The sequence below is a fragment of the Mycteria americana genome, chromosome 11, assembly GCF_035582795.1.
Source record: "Mycteria americana isolate JAX WOST 10 ecotype Jacksonville Zoo and Gardens chromosome 11, USCA_MyAme_1.0, whole genome shotgun sequence".
NCBI lineage: Eukaryota > Metazoa > Chordata > Aves > Ciconiiformes > Ciconiidae > Mycteria > Mycteria americana.
The window spans coordinates 23,685,379-23,701,765 of record NC_134375.1 but is presented as its reverse complement, the minus strand read 5'-3'; the positions used below and the strand labels follow the sequence as shown (position 1 = coordinate 23,701,765).

Here is a 16,387-nt window from a genome sequence, read left to right as displayed (position 1 = left end):
GCGGAGGAGGCGAGGCGACACGGGACCGCGACAGCCGCTCCCCGTCCTGTCCCTTCCATGTCGTGAAATAAAACCATCCCCCGGCTCTTCCTGGCCTGTCTCACGGGGAGGGAAAGCCCTTTCCGCGCTCCGGGGCCGGCCCTGCCTCCGGCCCGCCCCTGCCGGCCCCGCTCCGCCCGCCGCCGCCTCCTCCCCGCCGGGGCGGAGCGCTCGGCCGGTCCCGTCCCACCGGCGGGCCGGGGCGGGCGGCCCGCAGAGCCGAGGCGGGCGGCGGGATGTGCGGGCGGACGGCCTGCTCCCTGGGGGCCGACTGCCTCCGCCGGGCCTGCGCCTACCGCGACCGGGGGGGCCGGCAGCGGCAGCCCGAGTGGATCCGGGCCGAGAGATACCGGCCCTCCTACAACAAGGGCCCGCAGTCCAGCGGGCCGGTGCTGCTCTCCCGCCGGCACCTCCAGCAGGTACCTGCCTCCCCTGCCTTTGCAAGCCCGCACCAGGGCGGCGAGGCCGCGTCCTGGCCCCGGCGGCGGCCCTTCGCCTCGGGTGCCTGGCTGCTGCCGGTCCTGCGGCTTCCTTCCATCCGAGGTTGGCCGAGCGGTGGGAACGGGGCTGGGCCTCCCCGGGTGGTACGGTACCCACGCGGAATTGTTATGGCTTGTTTGGCTTCTCTTTGCTCGGTGTACGTGGCAGGTGGTGCATTTTCTAATTGCAAAGATGTTTGTTCTTGTTCGTGCTTGCATGTTCCTGAGGAGGGCGGGGAATCGGTACCAGGCTTCCAGCGTAGTGGTATGTTTTCTGCAAAAATTCATAGATAAGTGATTAACTGCGGTAGAATTTTTTTCCCAAATGTCTATAATTGCTCTGCTGGTTTTCTTTTGCTTTCCTGAGGCTTTTTTTCATGTCATAACGCTGCCGAGTGTGTCCAGGTCCCATTGGTAGGGGAGAGTAGAGAAGGAAAATCTCAACTTCAGAGCTGTAAGATAACTGTACACCTGTGGTGACCGTTATCCCGGCTAATTTAAGCCTCACCAGACCTTCCCCAGACAACCTGAGCAGCCGGTACAACTGTTTGTGCATCTCGTTTGGTTTCCGCATACGAGGGTGCCCGGTGAACTGCTGCCCTTTCGTGTTCAGCGGGGTGAAGCTGGGCGTGCTGAATTGAAACCCCCCAGTCTGGGCTCCCTGCACTCTTCCTCCCCTGGCCGGCGGGGCAGAGAAAGGGGCCGCTGCGCTTCGCAGCCGTTACCGGCACAGGGGATGGGGTGGGACGCCTCGGTGGGGCCACTTCGGAGTGCCGTGGGCGATGCCCTTGGGCATGCTTCGTATCTCCCTTTCCTGCCTTGGGGTCCCGCATCCCCCCGAGAGCAGCCGATAAGCCGGCGGAGCAGAGGAGTACGGGGCTGGGAGCGTGACGCAGGTCACAGGCAGGCGCCTGCTCGCTTGTCTGTCTCTGTCCAAGTTGTTGGGACGCAGGCGCGGTGTAAGGCACCCCTTTTTGCCACTCCTGATCTGTGGAAGGCTCTGGAAGACTTCACAAAACTGGGCACGTACACGTCCCTACGTATATACACCTATAGTAGGTATATATATGTGTATCTACTGCAGTTCTTTGGAGCAAATGCCCCCTGGGGCCTCGCTCGCCCCAGCTGTGTGTCACCCAGGCTGGCAGAAAGCGAGAGCGAGCTGGGGGAGAAGTGAAAGCCACAAGCCCTTTCCATTGTCCGAAGGCAGATGATATGCAAAGCGCGAGGAGTGAAAGTGAATCAGGTCAGCAGAAATCACGTTATTAAAATGAAGGTGAGGCTTACGCCCTGGGGGACGCTCGCTGTGAAGAGGGGAGTTTTGAGGACCTTCGACACCAGCCCGCGACCGTTCGCTCAAGAGCTGGGGAGCGCGCGTGTCCAGGCACTTCCCGTTGAAGAAAAACCCTGTCCGTTCCTCCGGAGAGTTGTCAGGAGAGCCTCGCCGAGACACTTATTAGTTATTTATTCCTGCAAAATATTCTTGTGCTTTCTGCTGAAGATTAATTCTTACAGGAAAGCCGTTAAGAATATGCAAAGGGTTATAATTAGTGGCTATTTCTGCACGGCTTGTGAGTGGCATCCCTGCAAAAGAGCAGAGGCAGATTTGGTGCTGGAGGGGCTGCAAGCCCCAGCTCGGCTCTCGGCAGAGACGCCGGCCCGTTCCCCCCTCGCAGGGGGAGAAGCCGCTTCCGCAGGGCCCCGCGGAGCCCCTCTCTCAAGCTGCGGGGACGCTCGTGGTCCCTGCGAGGTGGCTCTGACCCGAGGTGTTTCTCTGTCTCGTTGGAAAGGATGCCGACTCCTCCGAGCGGGTCCTCATGGACATGCGCTGGGGCCTGGTTCCCTCCTGGTTCAAAAAGGACGACCCCTCCAAAATGCAGTTCAATACCTCCAACTGCCGCAGCGATACCATGCTGAAGAAGTCCTCCTACAAGGTGAGTTGCTGCTGTCTTTGCCTCCAGCTTGAAGAGATCTTGTAGTCAGCAAAACCAGAGCTGAAGCATCTCCCTAGCGAGTCCCGGTCACCATTTGCCCGCTACGCAGGGGAGTAAGTCCCTGTACTGCAGAGCTGGTGGATTTCATTAAAACAGAAGAACTGAAAAGGTTGTCGCTGGTGAAGCTCATCTTTCATCGCAGGGCTGGTGGTGGCACTTCCGCACCCCGCGGGGCAGTTTAGGGGAGCCCTGAGAGGGAGCGAGTGGGCTGGGTGGTCCCGGGAGCCCCCGTCCTCCCTCGCAGGCTGCCCGAGGCTCCGTTCACAGCTCGTTTTTGTTTTCTCTTCCCCAGGGCGCTCTCCTCGAGGGCAAGCGCTGCGTGGTCCTGGCGGATGGCTTCTACGAGTGGCAGCAGCACAGCGGGGGAAAGCAGCCGTATTTCATTTACTTCCCCCAGACCGAGGACGCCGTGGTACAGAGTCCCTGCCATGTCTGAACGCTCGTGCCCAGCTCTGAGCCCCTGCTCCCTCCAGCTGCCCTGGGAAAAGCCCCCTTCCCTCCAGCTGTGCCCATCTCCAGGGGTCTGTTCCCCAACGGGGCTCTGTTCTGCGGCTGGCTCAGCACTCTGGCATCCCTCTGCGGCCGGCGGTCCCTGCCGCTGCCGTCCCCTGGCTGTAAACGGTGCCGCGGCGTCCCCGCTGTCACGCTCGCTGCTCCCCGCATGCCGGTTATTTGCATGGGTGGGCGATGTATCTCGCAGGGGACTGGGCCGGGACTTTCGCTACCTCTTTCCTTCAGCTGAGCCGGCAGCCGGGATGTTCAGAAGGGGAGGAGGGTGCTGGCTTGCCTGTGGGAAGATGAGGCTCCCGGTACCTCTCCTGGCGTTACCTCAAATTAGTAGAAGGGCTCCTGAAAAGCCCTCAAATTAGTTCAGTTCATGACTTAGATCTGAGTCGTTGACCTGCTGTGGCACTGGCAAGTCTGCGATGCTTCAGCTGCCCATGGGTCGACACTGACCGGGGCGATGGGGCGTCTCTCCTGCAGGCCGAGGGGAAGGAGGGAGACGAGGAATGGAGAGGATGGAGGTTGCTCACCATGGCTGGGATTTTTGACTGCTGGGAGCCGCCAGCGGGAGGAGAAACGCTGTACACTTACACCATCATCACCGTGGATGCCTCCAAGGACGTGAGCTTCATCCATCACAGGCAAGTGAGAGCGGGCAAGGGGGCTGCAGGGCGAGGGAGGAAAGCTGCGCCTTTGAACACCAGTCTGGCAGCGTGCAGGCAGGGAGTCCTGCCTCCTCCTGATGCCTTTGGAGAAAAACACTACAACATTACCGGCTTGTTTTGGGTCACCGGCTCGTGCCCTTTCCATAAATCACCATCCTTGTGCCCCGGCGGGTGGCAGTCGGAGTTGGATCACTCTGCGGAGTTGGATCGCTCTCCACCTGACCGGGGCCTGGCAGTCAACCCCTCTGCCTCTTCCAGCAAAGCAGCTACCTGGGCGAAGCGACTGCACGCTCTGCCTTGCAGCAGAGCTTTCTGCTGCTTTGGTTTCCCCCCGAGCTGCTAGCTCCTTGCTAGCTTACAAGCCTGGCTTTTGCCGCCCCGCTCTGCCGTATCAGTGCTGGGCTTTGGCTCTGACTGTCTTGTCCCCTAGGATGCCAGCCATCCTGGACGGGGACGAGGCCATCAGGAAATGGCTGGACTTCGCTGAAGTGCCAACCCAAGAAGCAATTAAACTCATCCAGCCCACGGAGAACATAGTTTTCCACCCAGTGTCCACCTTTGTCAACAGCGTCCGCAACAACGCACCCGAGTGTCTCGCACCCATCGAGCTGGGAGCCAAGAAGGTGAGGGCTGGCAGGGGCTCGGCAGAGGAGAGCTTGGCCACGGTGATGTCCCCGAGCAGGGCCGGTGCTGCCAGGTTGCGGGAGAGGCAGCAGCAGGCAGCGTCTGCGGGGCATGCCTGTGCTTGATGCTGGAGTGCGGAGCCCCGAACAGAGTCCCCTCCGCTTCCAGAAATAAACTGTCACCCTGTGCCAGGATTTCTCTGCCAAATGAGGCAAATTCCATGTAAAATGGGGCTTGGAACAAGCCCGTTCCCAGCAGCTCGGGGAACCTCCCGCAGACGTGCCTGATTGCAGGCAGGGCTGTGGCTCCAGCCTCCGCATCCCGCTCTGGGCCAGCTCTCGGAGTGGGCTGCCTGCCCTGCTCTCGCTGTGCTTCTGACTTCTCTCCCACTGTCTTTTGTCTCTCCAGGAGGTCAAAGCCACCCCAAGCAACAAAGTGATGCTGAGCTGGTTAAAAAACTCCGACTGGGAGGGCTCTCCCCAGAAGAAAGAAAATGATTTGCCCAGGTGGACGAGTCAGTTTGTCCACAGCCCTTCGCCCAAGAAAACCAGCGCAGGTATCCTGCAGCAGTGGCTGAGGAAGGAGGGAGAGCCGGCTGCGAAGAAGCACAAGGCTTAGGCACCATCTAGGATGGCTGGCCATCCTTTTCCCCTTTAGTTTTCCTAAGCAGAATGAGGAACACTTTTTAGAAGGCTTTGCAGATGGCTGTTGAGATTCTCCAAGCCTCTCGGGGGTTGATTCGATGCTCTAGGTTGTTGTCTCTGTTCTTCGTGTTTTGTTAAAGGCTGGTGTTTGTCTTTAAAGGTTTTGGCTTTGTCTTGTGCTGACAGGAGTGGATATAACCTGCTGGCCTCCCTCCCTGGCAGTCGCTCATGCCAAGCGCAGATAAAGCCTTGAGAAACATCTCGGCCTGCTGGGGAGGAGTAGCTTCTGCCTTCTGACAGCGGTCACAGTTCACGTCTCCTGTTTTCTTTTCTTTTCCTTTTTTTTTTTTTTTGGTATTAAACTGATACCTCTTTTCCATTTAATTCCATCTTGATTCTGCATGACTTCCTTTCGAATGCTCTTACCCCCAAAAGATGGCTGCAGCACAGAGGGACATGCAATAAATACTAGGGGGAAACCCCAGGCTCAGGAAGATCTGCCAGAGCCGTCCCGCTCTGCACCAGCGTTGCCACGTGCGTTCGTGGCTCCTAAACAGGGAGCTAAGTGGTGCCTGGGAGGAACTGGGCTGCGCTCGGGTTTCCCTGCAGGCAGCGGGATGGGAGAGGTCTTGGTCACGTTGTTTGTACAATCATTGTGTTAATGGGATTTGAAGACTTAGAGAGGATTTTCTTGATCTGTGGAGGGATGCGCTCTGCCTTGTTCAGAAAGGTCGTTTGTTAAAGCCCAGATAACCAAAGTGCCATTCCAGAACAGCATAGGGCAGTTGTTTTTGAGGTCAGGGATTTTGTAAAGAGCCAGATGTTACAGACCAAAAGCCTTACACCGTGGGATCCTTGCTGGAAAGCAGTACTTCATTTGTACTGGAAGTAATAAAATGGGATTAACTGGTTGACTGTGCAGTGCCCTTGTCCGTGTGCCTGTCTTTGTCCCCCTTGCCCACCGCAGCCCTGTTGCTCCTGTTTTGCAGGCAGAGCTTGTATCTCCTCTCCATCTGCCGAGGGGGAGACCAGCTTTGAGCTGCTGAGCTCTCAGGGTACCGGCAGGGCCATATTGCTGGAGCGTTTCCATGTGCCAGTGGAAAGTATTCCCTGGGGATTTATTCTGGGGCTCCTCTGGAATGATCTGTCCCTGGGGAGCTGCAGGGGCAGCTGTAGATGGGACTCGTCTCTGGGGAGGGACAGCGGAGCTGGGGCAGGAGCCGCAGGATGGGCACCTGAGGAGACCCAAGCACTCTCGGAGCCAAATCCATCTCTGAATCCCTCGCGTGCCACGGAGGCGGCTGAGCCCAGAAGGTCTCCTGGCTTATGGGAAGCTGGGGTGGGATTAGGATTTCCAGCCAGAAAGCCTGTTGCTAACTGGCTCCTCATCGCTCCCACGGTGACTTGAGGCAAGAGAGGGGCTGCATTAGCAGCTCTTGGCAGAATAAATAAGTCTTCAGGCACGGGGGCTGTCACCTCGGTGCCTGCCCTTGCAGGAGCCCCAAGGGAGGCTTCTCTCCCTACCCAGCCGTTGCTCCTCCAGGGTGAGCAGCCCAGCTGCCCTGGCCTGGTGGGTGCTAACTGCAGATCAGGCTTTTCTAAAGGTCACAGGCTCATCTCAAATTCATTTCAGGTCTCCAGTTGCTGTGGAGGGAGTGAAGATGCTGAGCACGAGTGGGGGACGTGCTCACTTTTCCCCGCTCTGGGGAACATAATCTTTCCCTCGGGGAGGCAGGGGCGACGCAAAGGCGCAGGGTACAGATTATCTCCCTCCAGGCTGCGAGCACCAGCAGCACCATCACCGAAAAAAACCCGTGCTGAGGGTTTAATGAGGAAAGTGTTATTGCTGAAAGACACCACCTTTAAACTGGAGCCTGGCTGCTCGCCCAACGCCGTTTGTTTGCAGCGGTTGCTCCTACCTGGCGAGGAGCTGACCGTGCTCGGCCTGGCCCCAAAATCTGGCTAGGAGCAACTTTCTTCTTTGATGCGTGATGCTCTGGCAGGGAGGGCAGCGCTCGCTGCGGGCGGGGGGATGCTCCGGGGGGGGGGGGGAACCACCCCGGGGGGTTCCCCCCCCCCCCCGGAGCATCCCCCCCCGCCCGCAGGCCCTGGCACCCTCCCAGGAGAGGCATACCGCTGGCCGGCGAGGGGGCTATGGGTTCGGCCAAGGCAAAAGGGGCAGCCGGTGAGGAGCAGCGCTGCCGGGACACCCACGGGGGCTCCGGCCAAACCCCCCCCCCCCCCCCCGGCCCCAGCGCAGCCAGGAAGCAGCTCCCGGGATGCGGGGGAGCCCTGGCTGCCGCCGGTTGCGAGCCGGGACTCCCGCGGAGCCAGGGGCAGAGCCGGGTCGCTCCCCGCCGGGCGCTGCCCTCGGCGCCGGCCCCGCGGCAGAGCCGGGGCGCTGGGAGCCCTATGCAAATCAGGGATCGGCGCGACGACCAATCAGCACCGCGGCGGCCGCGGCGGCGACCAATGGGGAGCGGCGGGCGGTGGGGCGGGCAGGGATATCCGCGGCGCGGCGGCGGCGGCGCTGGCAGTGCGGCGGCGGGCGGCGCGCAGGGCGGAGCGGCGGCGGCTGCGGGTAAGGGTGGCGCGGCCGCGGCGGGCGGGGACCGCGGGGCCCCGGCCCGGCGGCGCGGTGTAACGGCGTTTGTCTCCCTGCAGGCGCCGGGACCGTCTGTGCGCGGCGCTTCTTGGGAGGCGGCGGCGGCGAGGGGCCGCTGCCTGCCGGCCATGTCGGGCCGGGGGAAGTCCGGCGGTAAGGCGCGGGCCAAGGCCAAGTCGCGCTCGTCGCGGGCCGGGCTGCAGTTTCCCGTGGGCCGGGTGCACCGGCTGCTGCGGAAGGGTAACTACGCGGAGCGGGTGGGCGCCGGGGCGCCGGTGTACCTGGCGGCAGTGCTGGAGTACCTCTCGGCCGAGATCCTGGAGCTGGCGGGCAACGCGGCCCGCGACAACAAGAAGACGCGCATCATCCCGCGGCACCTGCAGCTCGCCATCCGCAACGACGAGGAACTCAACAAGCTGCTGGGCGGTGTGACCATCGCCCAGGGCGGCGTCCTGCCCAACATCCAGGCCGTGCTGCTGCCCAAGAAGACGCAGAGCTCGAAGAAGTGAGCGCTGCCCCCGGCCCCCCTCCCGGCCCCCTCCTCACCGCTGCCCCGCCTCCCCTCCCAGTGGGGCTGGGGGTCCCCTTCCTGCCCCCCAGCCCGAGCTGCGTGGTGAGCCCTGGCAGCACCCTGCCAGCCCTCCGCTAGCCCCCCAGCCTGGGCTGCGGCAGGGTGCTGGGGGAGCATGGGTGAGGTCGGGCCCTGCTTGTGCCCCCACCCTGCCCCTCTTCCCTCTGGAAGAAGCGTTTTTGGAGGAGGCAGCTGGACCACAGCTGTCGGCGATGGTGGCATCTGGAGCCGTGCGGTTGGGTCACGGTGCGGAGCTGCTGGTAGCTGCTGAGGATTGTTCTGGCTGGCGCGGGGATGGACGCGGGCACCCCCGGCTGCCTCTCCCCTCCGCCAGCCCCGGGGCTGTGCAGGGCCCCCCCGGCTGGCCCTGCTCGCCCTGGCGTGAGGATGGGACTGGCCGCTGCTGCGCCCACCCCCCAGCAATGCCATCCTGGCCGCACTGCAGCGGGGAGGGCAGGGGGCTGGGAAATGTGAAAAGGAGGAGAAGTTTCTCCGTTGGCAAGGAGCGACTGTTAGTCTTAGTTTTGTTCATGGTAAAGCTAGTGCATTGCCTACTGTAAAGAAGCTCTGGTCCTGTTTATTTTAAGGTCTCTTATTTTGGGGTACCTCCCTGCAAAGTCACCTTCCCGCAGCTCCCTGGCTCAGCGGGCGCTGGGGGACTCGGTGGGCCCACGTGCCGTGGGTCCTGCTCGTGGGGTGGGGCGGAGGGTGCTGTGACAAATCCCCTCGGAGAGCGTCGCAAGGTCAGGTGCCCGCCGGGAGCGGGAGCTGCCATCTTCTGCCGTGGCTCCCCTCCTCTCCCGGCTGCAGAAACCCTTCGCGTTGCTGAGAGCTACCCTGTACCCTGGTTGCACTTCTGGAAATGACATGCCGTGTCTTTTTTTTTTTTTTTTTCCCCCCTTGTTCATTTGTTCAACACTATTTCTGGTTCTGAGAAATAAAGTGATGATGATATCTGTTAACTGTAACCCTCCATGGATTAATATTTCTTTTTAAAAATAACCCTTAGAGTTTGTATTAAAACCCTCTCTTAGCTAGTACCGTATTTATTTAATGGCTCTGTGGATAATGTGCGAGCATGGGGACAGGCTAGCTGTCCCGTGACACCTGGAATAGCTGATGCAGAGACAGCTTTCCTCGCTGCCCAGAGCAGCCCGCTTCTGTGGAGGCCGATAGTCGTGTGCATGCGGCAATGTCTAGGCAATCGGACCGTAGACCTTCATAACATGTTTTTTTAAGTAAAAAAAAAAAAAAGGCAACTTCTATTTATGTGCTGTAAGTAGCATGTGTTCAACCTATTGATTCAGCTGTTAATCTTGTGGATGAAGTAACTTACCCTGGCTCTGAGTTTATTATTATCTAGAGTAGATGAACCTGGATGCTCATCAACTGGTTTTATGAAGGGGTTTTTCACTCCGTTGTGGAACGTGGAAGCGGTGTGTTCGTTAGTGTTGTGCTAATGGGGGTGCGGACGTGTCCCGCCGTTACCCTGGGGTACCCTGACCCCGGGTGGGTGGGGGGCACCTGGCCCCCCAGGATCTCGCGTCCTCCTGTAAAGTGACGGTTACCGTCGGCGAGGTGGGGACGAGGGCTTTCCTTTCCGCTGCCCAGCGCGGTGGTCGATGTGTCTGTATCCGAGTGTCTTGTTCTCTCCCTCTTGTTTTCTCCAGGACCAGTGTTCTGTACAACCCGAGAGTGCTTTGTATTTCTCAGAAAAATGCAGAACTTGTGATACTGAAAAGAACGGTGCAAACCCAATATCTGATTAAACTGGTTCCGTGTTGAATGCTGTCGCATGTGCTGTGTCTTGTCACCTCACCAAACCTACTGAATCTGGCAGCGGTCTGCGGGAGCAGGCTCTCGCACGGCAGCTTGGTGGCTGGGCTTGTTTTTTTCCAAGCGGGAAGGACTAGTAAAACACCACATCTGGCCTAGCAGTGGTCCTGCTTGCCCTTTGCTCAGATAAATAGTCTTTTCCTACCCCCGGGAGCAGGTAAAACCCTTCTCCGGCTCTTCTCCCCGCTATGGGAATGCCACACTGCCTGGTCGCTGTGTCACCAGTGCCAGGAAGCCTGCGCCTGCCCCTGGGCTGGGAGCAGCAGAGGAGGAGTGAGGCTGGACCCAGGACCTTCCCCCTGTGCTGGAGGTGCTTTCCCCACCCGATGGGCTGCCCCGGGACCCTCTGGGTGACCGTGCAGGCACGTAGGCGGAGATGGGCTTGCAGAGATCAGGTGGGAAAAGCTGATCCTGATGGGGATGGAGGAGACCTGGAGATGCAGGGCTGTTTCTTACTCTGGCACCCTCTCCCTTTGTCAGACATCTCCCCGTTTGCTGTCCTGGTGTCTGCTGTGCAAGCCAGGGTTGCTCCCTGCTTGGGTTTTGGGGAGGAAGGGTTGGAGGAAGCTTAGGCAACTTCCAGTGCGGTCAGGGTTGGGTGCTGGCAAGGTCTGTGCTGGGCTATGGAGGGTGTAGGTCAGGACTGGAGCTGCTGGGCTGGGCTCTACAGGGCGGTATGTAGAGACCTACCTCCTGCCCTGCCAAGCGTGCTGCCCAGAACAAAAGGCAGAAAGGAGCATTAAGCGGTTGGGGCAGGGAGCGGGGACGGGGCGGGCTGCTGCGCTGCACACCCGGGGCTGAGGAGCTCTGTAGCCGCCCCAGCTGCTGCGTGGCTCTGCCCAGGCTGGCGGGGTGATGCCTGCGGCTCTAACTGGGAGCTGGTGGCACACGTAGGGCTCTCCACACTGAGCTCCGGCGGGATTCTGAACTTCCTCTGCCAGCCATGTGACGGACCAGCTGGGAAAGCTGCGCTGTTGCAAGGCAGACCAAAGGAAATCCTGTCTGTCTCGCCAAGCGTTGCTAAAGTGCTTGGCCTTTATCACCTCCTAAACTTCACATCTGAACATTGTTGTGACCGGCAGAGCGGAAGTCTTGGTCTTTATTAGAAAGCTGGAATGGACTTTGTCACCTTCAAGCCCGCAGCTCCAGAGATGGGTCTCGTGGCTTCTTGGAGCTGTGTCGCTGGTCCTGGCTTTTCCGAATGCTTCGTAGCACCAGAGCAGTTGAGCTCATAAAATGTGAAGGACTTGGCTGAGTAGAGCCTTCACAGAGGTCACACGAGCCTGAAAGGGGGTCTGTTGGTCTCTGCTTCCCTCAAGGAGAGGGCAGGGGGCTGCAGGGCTCTTCCCCTGCCTCCTCTTGGGCACCTGAAGGTGAGATAAGCACAGACCTGCAACTGAAGCGCTCTGCTGTAGGAGGCTGCTCTGCGTCCTGGCACGGGCAGCAGAGCTTCCGTGGGCTGTGCACCTCAGCTCTGGGACTGGCTGTGTTTGTCTGGGTGGTGGGACTGGAGTCGCTGGCCCTTGGAAGTCCTCGGGGCTTGGGTTTCTCCCCAGAGCCTGGCCCTCACGGCTGGCAGCACCCGTGGGAGCTCCCTCGGGGATGCTCCGGCATCGCAGCTCCCAGCAGCCTCAGCCTGCGAGGTAAGATGCTGCCAGCCCCTCCGACCGAGAGGCGAGGGCTCCAGCTGGACCGGGACGGTGCGTCACCCAGCTGCCTTCCCTCTGCCCTCACCCTCCAGGGTTGCCACCGGTGGTTTGGTTTCGAGGTAACGCTCTGTACCAGTCGAGCAATTTGCCTCGCAGGTCAGTGCCGAGGGCAGAGCCGTGCCGTTGCCGAGGTGCGGTTGCTCTGACCACCCCTCCCGGGGAGCGGGGAGGCCCCTCTGCCTGCGGCCGTGCATGCTGCAGCGAGCTGCTCGAGTGCGAAGTGTAACAAACACCGCTGCTGGCCGTGAGACCAGCCAGACCTCGGCGACGGCGTTCCCTCCAACCCGTCAGAACCTGCAGTGTCATCTATTGACTAAGGAGACGACCGCAGATCAGTGCTGGAATGCAGCAGCTCCCTCCCGGCACCCGAGGTCGCTGGCAGGCGTTCAAGCTTGGCGTGGGACTTGCGTGGGCTGCAGGAGGGCGGCTGGCCTGACCTGGCAGCTGCCTGTCCTGAATATAGACCCGGAGGGAGGCTGCAGCCTCCTGGAAGCAGGGCATCGCTGGCCTCTTCCAGGAGCACGGCTGGCTTCTCCGAATGCGTTTAACTGATGGACCTTCCTTCAGGGAGTAAAACTCGCTTCTCTTCGCCCTGCTCCTGCTCCAAGGGGCACGGGGACAAAGCAGCCGCACGGGGACTGAGCCCTGCGGGAAGGGCCCTGCTCTCGCCTGGGGTTGTGGCTGTCCCCAGGCACCGGCTGGTGGCTGTCCCTCTGTCCCCTCCTCGTGGGGGGCCTTGTGCGTTGGGCTGATCCGTGCCGCGCTCCCCGGGCAGCGGGAGCACGTTGGTGCTCTGGGTTCAGCCCCGTGGAGGGGCTGGCGGCAGCTCCGGGGCGATGCCCCTGCTTGACGCTCTCCTCCCTGGCCGGCGGAGGCAGCTGAGCAGGACCCCGGTGTGAGGCCGTTACCGACGGCCCGGGTGACGGCCGCTGCCCTGCCGCGGGCTTAACCGCAGCCGACCTGCGAGGTACGGTGCGACTGCAACACCCCCTGCCCCGCTCCCGAGAGCAAACGCGGGGGCCGGGCTCCCTTCCCCTCCCTCTCCTGCAACCCGGGTACAAGCCGAGGGTCTCTGGTGGGCGGAGGGGGACGAGTGCGGGGCTGGGGGCTCGCCGGGTGCAGGAGCACCGGCATCCAGGCGGAACAAGATGGCCCAGATCCCCGGCAGGGCTTTACGCAACCTCGCCGGTGTGGGCTATAAATAGGCCCAGCCATGGAGGCGAGGGGTGGCTCCGCGGGGCGTGCGATGGGCCCCTGCTCCCAGCGCCTTCCCCCTGCTGTCACTCACGCCCGCAGGCGTGCGCACAGCGGGACCCCCGCTCAGGGGGGGGGGGGGGGGGGGGGGGGGGAGCTCCCCCCCAGCTGGGGCTCGAAGCGGGGGGTGGCGGTGGGGGTGCCCCACCTCTAACCCGGGTGCTGGGGGGGTCTATGCAGCGGGGTACCCCTTCACCGCAGCCAGCATCCCCCCCCCCCCCGCTGTTCGGGGAGCGCAGCCCAGTGCAGCTGCGCGGGGACCGCGCTCCTCCCCAGCCTCCCGGCAGGGGAATCCTCGCTCCCCTCCTCCTGCCCTTCCCGCTGGGCGCGGTGCAGCTTCGCCCCCCCCCCCGCCCCCCGCAGGCGGGAGCTGCGCCGCAGCCCCCCCGGGCCCGCTCCGGCCCATCAGCAGCCGGAGGCCCAGCGTAGCGCGGCCGGGCCCGCCCGCCTCGCCCCCGGCCCCCCCCGCCCGCTCCCCGGGGCCTGCAGGGAGCACAGGACAGCTCGACGTTTTTTAACAATTTATTTGAAACGACGATAAATGAAAAGAAAAAAAAAAAAAAAACAAAACCAACAAAAAACCCCACCCTCCCCCCAAAAAAAACCAACCAAAAGAAACCAAACCAAAACCAACCCAAAACCGATTAAAAAAACAAAATTAAAGGCCACCGAAGATGCGACCTGAACCGGCGGCCCGAGGGTCCGCCCGCGAGCGCCGGCCCTTTAAGAGCGCCCGACGCCGCGGGTGCCCATTGGCGCCCAACGGGCCGTTGCCATGGCGCCGGGGGCCGGGAGCCAATAGGGGGCGCCGTGGCTTTTCGAAATCGCCGCCAGCGGGCACGCGGCGCCCGGCGGGAAGGGCGGGGCGGGGGCGCGGCGCGGGCCCGGGCGGCGGGAGCCGGCCCACGTGGCGCGGGGGGCAGCGGGGGCGCCGCCGCAAAATGGCTGCTATGGAAACCGGGCGGGAAGAAACCCTGTGAAGCACCGGGGAGAAGGAGGGGGGAGCCGGGAACCGTCTACGCGCGGGGAGGGGCACGGCCGAAAACAAAAGGGCGCGATCGGGGGGAAGGCGGGGGTGGGGGGGGGGGGGGGGAGAAGCCGCGGGGCGGGGAGCGGGGAAGAGATGGAAGAAATAAGGCGCCGGGGAAGGGGAAGGGGGCTGGGGCAGCCGCAGCCCCGCTCACCGCGCACGGCGGCGGCTGCGGAGCCGAGTCAGCAACACAAAGACAAAGCGGGTCCCCTGGGGTCCGTCCTCAGAGCAGTCTGTGCCGCGGGGCTCCCAGTCCGGGGGGCGGCGGGGGGCTGCCTGCGCCCCGCTCTCATGCCTTCCTGCTCTTGAGCGCCTTGGGCTTTGCGGACTTCTTCACCTTCTTGCCCCCGGGGGACGCGGCTCCCTTCTTGGTGGCCTTCTTGGCTTTGCCCTTGTCCTTCTTCGCCGCCGCGCCGCCGGCTCCCTTCTTGTGGGATTTCTTCTCGGGCTTCTTGCTCTTGGCCGCCGGCTTCTTCTCCGCCCGCCGGGACGCGGAGGCCGTCGCCTTCTTGTGGGACTTGTGGGCGCTGCTGCCCGCGCCCCCGTCGCCGCCGCCTTCCAGCTTCTTCCTGTTGAGCTTGAAGGAGCCGTTGGCGCCGGTGCCCTTGACCTGCAGCAGCGTGTCGTTCTGCACCAGGGCCTTGATGGAGTACTTCAGGTAGGTCCTGCCGTTCTGCTGGTCGAACCAGGCCACCTTCTTGGCCTCGTTGTAGATCTTGGCCAGCGAGGAGCCATTGCGCTCGCCCAGCTTGCGGATCGTCTCCACCACCAGCTGGCTATATTTGCCCGGCTGGTTTTTCTTCTTGTTGTTCTTCTTCTTCTTCGACGGCGACAGCGAGGAGCCGCCGCCGCTTTTCGCCTTCTTAGCGGCCGCTTTCTTCTCCGGGGCCAGCGGCACCTCCTCCGCCTCGGCCAGGGGCAGCTCGGCTTCTTCCAGCTCCACCGACATGGTGCCGCGGGGGCGCGGGCCGGAGGCGGGCAGGGGCAGCGGGAGCGGGAGCGGGAGCAGCCGCGGCGTGGCGGGGGCCCGGCGGGGCGCGCTGCTGTCTGGCTCCGCTCCGCTCGGCTCCGCGCCGCCGCCGCCGCGCTCTGGCGGGGCGGGCGCCGCCGCCGCCCTTTATATGGGCGCGGGGCGGACCACGTTGAGAACAACAACAGCCTGGTCCGCCGCCAGCTCCAACTTGTGCTTCTTGGGGCCCTTTCGCGGGGCTCCCGCGCCGCCGCCGGGGCCCCCCCCGCCGCCGCGCCCGCCCCGCGCCCCGCGCCCCGCCGCCCCCCAGCCCGCCGCCGCCCCCCCGCCCCCCGCCGCGCGCCGCCCGCCGCCCCCCGCCGCGATTTCGGGGGCGCGCCCGGCGCGGCGGCGGGAGCGAGGAGGGGGGCGCCCGGCGCGGCGGCGGCTGGAGCCCCGCGGCGGCCCCCCCGCGCATCGCCGCCGCCGCCGCCCGCCGCCCAAGAGGGGCCGCCGCGGGGGGGGGGAGGCGGCGGGCGGCGGGGGGCGGCGGCGGCGGCGCTGGCCCCGGGTTCTCCGGAGGGAACTAACACAGGCGACGCCCTCCCGCGGCCGCCGGCAGCAGCGCGGAGACGCCGCGCCGAGGCCGGGGGTCCCCGCCCCGGCGACGGGGGCCGCCCCCCCACCGACCCCCACCGCCGCGGCCGCCCGGACGGGGCCCCCGAGGGGGGAGCTCTGCGTGTCCGGTGTGGCCCCCCCCTCCCCCCCCCCCCCCCCCGGCGGGCATCGCCCCGCAGCGGAGGATGCGGGCAGCGCGGCGGGGCCGGGTGGGCTGGCGGTGCGGGGGCCTCCGGCTGGGCACAGTGCGGGGGGGGGGGGGGGGGGATCGCTGCCGCCCCCGCAGCCCTGCGCACCGCCGGGGGGATGGGGCTGGTAGCCCGGCTGCAGCTCTGCGTGGGCTGGGGGGCGCAGCAGTGGTGCTCTGACCCCCCCCCGAGCACAGCCCACCCCCCAAATCCCACCGGGGGCCGGGGGGTGCACAACGGCCCCCTTGCAGAGCCCCGGGGCCGGGCCGGGAGGGGCCCCTCTTCCCCCCGCACCTGGGAGTGGGATCCGTGTGCCCCCGCCGTGGGTGGGCCGGGGGTGTGAGTGCGCGGGGGCATCCCCGCAGGCGGCACACGCGTGTGCCCGCCGGGGCCCGCGGGCGTGTGCCGGGACACGGCGCACACGCACACGGGTGTGCAGAGGCGTGCACACACCCTACACACGCACGCACACGCACACACATGCACACGCACACGTACACACCCGCCCCCTGCCCCCCCACGCCGCGCCGAGCCCACACAGCCCCGCCGCCTCCCCTTCCTCCTCCTCCTCCTCCTCCTCCTCCTCTCCCCATCCCCCGGCTCCTCTCCGCCATTTCCCTCGCCCGGGCCCCCCGCCGCCGGAGGGGACGAGCCCCTGCTGCCCGCGGGGGTGGGGGT

At 64.0% G+C, this 16,387-nt stretch overlaps 3 protein-coding genes across 3 annotated transcripts; 2 read left to right on the top strand and 1 right to left on the bottom strand.

The window, feature by feature from the left end:
* Positions 1–77: 77 nt before the first annotated feature.
* On the top strand, positions 78–5,870 carry HMCES (5-hydroxymethylcytosine binding, ES cell specific). The gene is made up of 6 exons (XM_075514337.1): positions 78–458; positions 2,309–2,452; positions 2,805–2,924; positions 3,497–3,657; positions 4,112–4,304; positions 4,714–5,870. The coding sequence occupies exons 1-6, from the start codon at positions 276–278 to the stop codon at positions 4,921–4,923; spliced, it is 1,011 nt and encodes a 336-aa protein (XP_075370452.1). The 5' UTR covers positions 78–275; the 3' UTR covers positions 4,924–5,870.
* A 1,626-nt stretch (positions 5,871–7,496) lies between these two features.
* Positions 7,497–9,087, top strand: LOC142415590 (histone H2A type 2-B). Its single transcript, XM_075514124.1, has 2 exons — positions 7,497–7,536; positions 7,614–9,087. Exon 2 carries the CDS (start codon positions 7,683–7,685, stop codon positions 8,061–8,063), a length of 381 nt encoding a protein of 126 aa, XP_075370239.1. The 5' UTR covers positions 7,497–7,536; positions 7,614–7,682; the 3' UTR covers positions 8,064–9,087.
* Positions 9,088–13,511: 4,424 nt separating this feature from the next.
* H1-10 (H1.10 linker histone) lies at positions 13,512–15,059 on the bottom strand. Its single transcript, XM_075514011.1, has one exon. The coding sequence runs from the start codon at positions 14,901–14,903 to the stop codon at positions 14,244–14,246; it is 660 nt and encodes a 219-aa protein (XP_075370126.1). The 5' UTR covers positions 14,904–15,059; the 3' UTR covers positions 13,512–14,243.
* Between the last annotated feature and the right edge of the window lie 1,328 nt (positions 15,060–16,387).